Here is a 6000-nt window from a genome sequence, read left to right as displayed (position 1 = left end):
GGACGCAAGAACAGAGTGGACAAGATGAGCGGCCTCTCCGTACCGCCCCACAGCACACCGAGTCGCTCTTGAACTGCTTTCTGATCCAGCCTCAGACTTGAGGGTGATTGCTTTCTGGAACCAAGGGGCCCTTAGTTTGAGATGGAAATTTCTTAGGGACCAGTGCTGACCCTGATGTCTGGCTGGCCTCCTACCTGCTTGAGGCCTTGACACCCTCAGTGTGAGTGGGGCCTGGAAGGAAAAATTTGGAAGGGGTTAGGATGGATCCCCAGTCTCAACCAGATCTCCTTATAGGTCCTTGGTGGCCTCAGGAGTCCAGTGACTGCAGGGCCCGCCCTCTGAGGGCGCTGGGCTGTCACCACGCTGCCGGCTCCTTTGGCCTCCTTCACTGGGTGTCCTCCAGGGTTTCTTGGAGGGGTCTGTCTTTGGCCCCTTTACTGCCTTCCAGGGTCTCTCACCCAAGCCTGTGTCCCTTTCAGCCTCAGTGTCTTTGCAGCCAACTCTCAGGAGCAGACCTGCCTCCCTGGCTGCCTATTTATCCCTCTCCAGATCTTTGTACACAGACCAAAGTTAATTACTACTTTAGGAGAAAAAGAGACAAACTAATTCGCCCTAAGTTTTTAATGGTTGATAAACACTTGCTCTATTAACCCTCCCAAGGGTATTTTCATTTAATATGGGGAAGAAAATGAAGAGAAATCGCCAAGGTGGGCTCTCAAGCATGTGTCAGACCAGTGACGCGGAGACAGTTTCGCATTCCCCTCAGGGAAGGAGGAGACCCCACTTTTGGGAAGGAGGTTTCTGTCCTATGTGTGAGTGAGCTGCTGTGATGGGATTTCCACTGAGATCTTTTATTAGTATCTTTACAGGGGCTTGTAGTCGGGCTACAGATGAAGCAGCTCAGAGAGAACTGGAGAGTGTTACCAGAGGCTGCAGGAGCAGAGATGCATAGGGCTGGAGACGCCTTCCGCCTCAACTGACATTTTATAGGAGCTTATGGAGGGGAGGGATATGCCTCGGCCACTTACTGAACTGGTGGCTCTGTCCCTGTGGAAAGAAGCAAGCTTGAATTGTAGCTGGAAGGACTTGCATGCCGATGTGGTCAGAGACATGTGGGTGAGCCATGGAGGTATTTGAATGGGGTGCCCTCTGGCCCCTGGGAATTAGTAAGCACTAGGCTTTAGTCCTGATAGCAGTAATTGTGAGATGGATGGCTGAGTGCTCTCTGAGGGGTGTTCCAATCAGCATCTGTGTCACGAGGAAAGGTGCTTAGGCAGCTAGTGAGCGGGAGGCTCAGGAGTTTCCCAGGGCCCCAGGGAATCCCATTTCCTGTCTTCCAGGGAGGGCTCGAGACATCTACTCTCCTTGGCCTAGTCCCTGGGCTCGAGAGGAGCGAGTTCATCTCCCTTTTCCTTCTCCTCACATCCAGGATGGGGGGAGTGTGAAGTCTAGCCAGGGTCACAATCTCCTCCCACCCCTCCTCCTAGACTGGGCGCCCCAAGGAGCTGGGCCCTGGGTTGGGACTCAGGCAGTGGAGTATTGGGTGGCCCTCAGCCATAAATTTGGGGAGCAATGTACAGTTTCTATGGGAATCCAGTCTGAAAGGAAAGGCAAAGGAAATGTCTCTGGGCGGCAGGAGACAGTGGGTGGCATTTTGGAGATACTTGTGTGATCCCTGTCTGCCAAATTTCAGCTACAGGTCACTACCACTCGTGGACTCAGGCCTCCTGCCACAAGTGGCCCAGTGGTGTGGCACGAAAGTGGAAGAGCAGGGGCCCAGGCTTTAAAGTGGGTTTGCCTGGCTCCCAACACAGCCTTCTAAGTGGAATTTTTTAGAAGTTATTCCAGGAAGAGGTTGAAGTGAGCAGCTTGTTGAGTTAGGCTCCCAAATGTCATCATGGACAAATGTCTTGGTTTCTTTCTGCCTAGCGGGTGACCCACAGCAAGCTGAAAATGACCCCGACCCAAACCAGTCAAACAGAAGCACAGTCTCTGCTCTTCGCAATTGCTTTTAATGAAGCCAGGGCAGCAGAATATACAACGTAGCTCAGATACACAGCAGAGCAGGGCCTAGATAACAAGATAGTTTCCCCTCTACATCTTGGGGAAAATGGCAATATGTATTTCCTTATGAACACTATTTAAAAGATATAAATTCTTCAAAACATTCTCCAGGAGCTAGAACCCGAGAGAACCCCCTGGTGGTCCATCACCCAGTGCGACATCAGAGGCAGTCTCTGGAAGGGGCTGGCGGTGTCTTCACAGCCGGGAGAGGCAGCAGCACCCTGTCTTCACCAGGAGCACCAGGCAGTGACAAGCGGCAATGAGGGAACAGGAGTGGCAGCAGTGTTTGGCAGCTCTTTAGCATCTTGATCACAAATATCTGGTAGGATCCAGTTGGTGGTATTGCCAGTGGGCCAGAGAAGTAGGAGGGACCTCCTCCTCCATGGAGTGTGTCTCTCTGCTTGAGGGAGAAGAGGGCGGTGAGGAGCGAGGAGCGAGGGGCGAGGACCACTGGGCTCTCACGTTCTTGCTGACCTGGGATGAAGAAGAGCAGAAGTCAGGCTGGATACTGAGACAACCGATCCAGGGCAGTTAGGGATGTGAAGGAGATGCCTTTATTTGTAGAATTCTAGCAGCAAATGGACCCTAGAGTTCTTTTTTGATGGTGGTGGACAGGATGCACTTGTCAGCAGGGTGACCAGGGACACTGGAGGACAAGGGTGTAGAGACTCTAACTAGAATTAGGATGTAATAGGAGTATAATGTCTTCTTACTCTATTGGAGACACAGGACATGAGGAAAGGAATTGGGAACCCCTCCTCTCCAGAAGGCAGGATAAAAGGTATAGTAGAAGGTATAAATGAATGTACTTCAGGGTCCTGAATTGCTCTATTTTTTTTTTAAGAGAGAGAGAGAGAGAAAGAGAGACAGACAGACAGACAGGTACAGACAGACATAAAAGGAGAGAGATGAGAAGTTTCAATTCATGGTTGTGGCACCTTAGTTGTTCATTGATTGCTTTCTCATGTGTGCCTTGACCAGGGGACTCCAGCCGAGCCAGTGACCCCTTGGTCAAGTCAGCAACCTTGGGCTTCAAGCCAGCGACCATGGGGTCATGTCTATGATCCCACACTCAAGCCAGTGCCCTGCGCTCAAGCTGGTGACCTCAGGATTTTGAACCTGGGTCCTCAGTGTCCCAGGCTGATGCTCTATCCACTGCGCTACTGCCTGGTCAGGTTGCTCTATTTTTTTTTTTTTTTTACTTATTAGTGCGTGGCCCTTGATGTTACTTGACCTCTGTTTCTTCATTCCCAAAATGAGGATAACAGCAACTGTTTGTACTTTATAGGGGAGATGTGACTCAACTGAGTGACCATTGTCTCTTGAGGAGTGTAATGTGTTCCAGGCCATTGCTATTGACAGTAGGAACTCCTAACAGGAAAAAATGGAGGAGTGTGGTGAGCCCAGACTTAGCACCTAAACAGAAGACCCTGGGAGCACCCAGAGACCCTCATGCCGCCTCACCTCAACTGGACCACAGCCGCAACGTCATGAGCAGGTTAAAGCCGGCCACTTTGAGGAGCAGGATGCGGAACCCAATCACTGACAGGTTTTGGAAGTTTAGGTTCATATCTGCAAAACCAACAGGCCAGAGTGGTTATAAGTCTGCACAGCACCCTATGGCTTTTCCGAAACCAGGTTGGGGTGGCCTTCGGCTCCCGGATCCAACTCTCCCTTAAGCTCTGAGCACATCCCCTCGTACACATATTTGTACATTCCTCGGTATTTCATTTCAAAAGGAAAATACCAACTGCACTTAGTCCTTACTTTGTTTCTGAGCCCCTCAGGGGATGGAGGTGAGGTGGGTGCTCAGAACTGACTGCAATCCCTTGGGTCTGGGCCTCTTAGTGAGAATCCCATGGCTGAATCACAAGATGGGTGACTCATAACAGCTCAAGTGGAAATGACTATGAACCCAAGGTAGGTGGTGACGAGTGGCAGGGATCCTCGAGAGAGAAGACCACCACCGACATGAGTTCTGCTTTTCTTGAAAGAAAGCAAAACTCCCTGACTGTGGAGGGCAACAAGGAACCCCCCTCCCGGCTTTGGAGGGCAACTGTCCTCAGGTGACCTGCTTAGTTTAGGTCTATACATCAGATATTTCATAGCTGGGCCACCCCAAAGCTCTTGTAGGCTTTCCTGACAGTGGAGTGATTTAAAAGAATACCGAAACCTAGGAATGAGTCATTGCTCAAGTAAAACTAGAGACTCATCTTCAAAGTACCCAGAATGGAAAACAAAATTAGAGATGATGACAGGAACCTGGAGATTCAAGAATGACCCCAGGTGGCTCTGACCAGGGCCTGAACTGCTGTTCCTGTTTCTCATAACTTTTTTTTTTTAACAGAGACAGAGAAAGTCAGAGAGAGAGACACACACACAGACAGGAAGGGAGAGAGATGAGAAGCATCAATTTTTCGTTGGGTACCTTAGTTGTTCATTGATTGCTTTCTCATATGTGCCTTAACCGGGGGGCTACAGCCAAGCAAGTGACCCTTTGCTCAAGTCAGCGACCTTGGGTTCAAGCCTTGGGCTTCAAGCAGCGATCTTTGGGCTCAAGCCAGCGACCATGGGATCACATCTATGATCCCATACTCAAGCCAGCAACCCCGTGCTCAAGCTGTTGAGCCCGTGCTCAAGCCAGCAACCTCGGGGTTTCAAACCTGGGTCCTCCATGTCCTAGTCTGATGCTCTATCCACTGTGCCACCACCTGGTCACAAACCAGGCTGTTTCTCATAACTTTATTCCTAGATCCACAAATTCTTTTCCACCTTCCCACCCCAGGCGGTGTTACTGTAGGTTCATTGCTCCCTCAAATCTTGGAAAGGTGGGACAGACTCCTCTCTTACCTGTTTCAAAGCTTTTCTCGACCAATGTGGCATCACAGGGAAAGTCTAAAAGGAGAAAAAAAAAAAGAGATTTTCTTAGAGTCCAGAGCATGTCAACTCTTCCACTCAAGACTTCCTAGGGGTTGGACAAGTGAGTGCCAACAGCTTTCCACGTTTCCTTGAGGAGAGAGCTGGAGGGAACTTGTTGCATATGGGCACCTGCTGGGGAAAGCCACTGGCCCTGGCAGGACCAACACCCTGGCTTCTGGGCACCATTTCATTCACTTAACAAGAGCTGGTTGTGCAAAGTTCACGTTACATGACTCAAGGCCATAGGAGCTATCAGACACACACTGTGCCCTTGGGCAGCTTCCGGGCTGGAGTCCAGTCGAGGCAATAAGACATACACAGTGACAAGTGCCGTAAGGGGCACCGATACTTTCTTGTGGCCCACAGTTTCCATCCCTGCATCCCAGATTTGTTCCTTTGTTCTCTTCATCTCAGTAAACGGCACTTTCATTGACTCAGCTGCTCCAGCATAAAATCCAGCCACCTCGCTGACCTTGGTATCCTCTTTTCCTTCTCATCCCTGCATAGTTCTGCCTTTGAATCCCTACTAGTGTTGGTCACTCAACTCCCCTGCCACCACCCTGTCCTGACCTCTTTCTGCATTAGCTGTCTTTCTGCTCCTCCTCCTCCTCCTGCCATCCATTCTCTACTGAGCAGCCAGAGTGCTCTTACAATAAAGTAAATTGGACAACAGCTTCTGACAGTAATTAGAATAGTATCTGCCTTCTCATGGCCTGCTAGGCCCTGTGGTCCAGCCCTTGCCTGCTTCTTCCCTTTCATTTCCCACTGTGCTTCCTCTTCTCACTAAGCTCCTGTCTCAGGACTCCATAGAGTCCTTTCTCTGGTACCTTCTTGTCTTTCATATCTCTGCTCAAATAAATTTCCCCAGAGAGTCCTTTCCTGACTGCTTTCCCTAAGGTGGCGTTTTCCTCAACTCCAAGTTAGAGCATATACTACAATCTGAAGTTATCTATATCACTTCTTGGTGATGGATGGTCTCCCCCAGCTAGAATGGAGTTTCTCTGGGCAGACACCTCA

At 50.1% G+C, this 6000-nt stretch overlaps 1 gene segment (V, D, J or C); it reads right to left on the bottom strand.

Annotated features, from left to right (window-relative positions):
• Nucleotides 1-1995: 1995 nt before the first annotated feature.
• Nucleotides 1996-6000, bottom strand: part of LOC136336050 (T-cell receptor alpha chain constant-like) — a 503949-nt gene continuing 499944 nt past the window's right edge. The window contains 3 exon segments of the C gene segment in view: nt 1996-2538; nt 3529-3636; nt 4915-4959. Coding sequence covers nt 3530-3636; nt 4915-4959 — 152 coding nt within the window.

The sequence above is a fragment of the Saccopteryx bilineata genome, chromosome 4, assembly GCF_036850765.1.
Source record: "Saccopteryx bilineata isolate mSacBil1 chromosome 4, mSacBil1_pri_phased_curated, whole genome shotgun sequence".
Lineage (NCBI taxonomy): Eukaryota > Metazoa > Chordata > Mammalia > Chiroptera > Emballonuridae > Saccopteryx > Saccopteryx bilineata.
The sequence above is the reverse complement of the archived record's forward strand: the minus strand, read 5'-3'. Positions and strand labels throughout refer to the sequence as shown.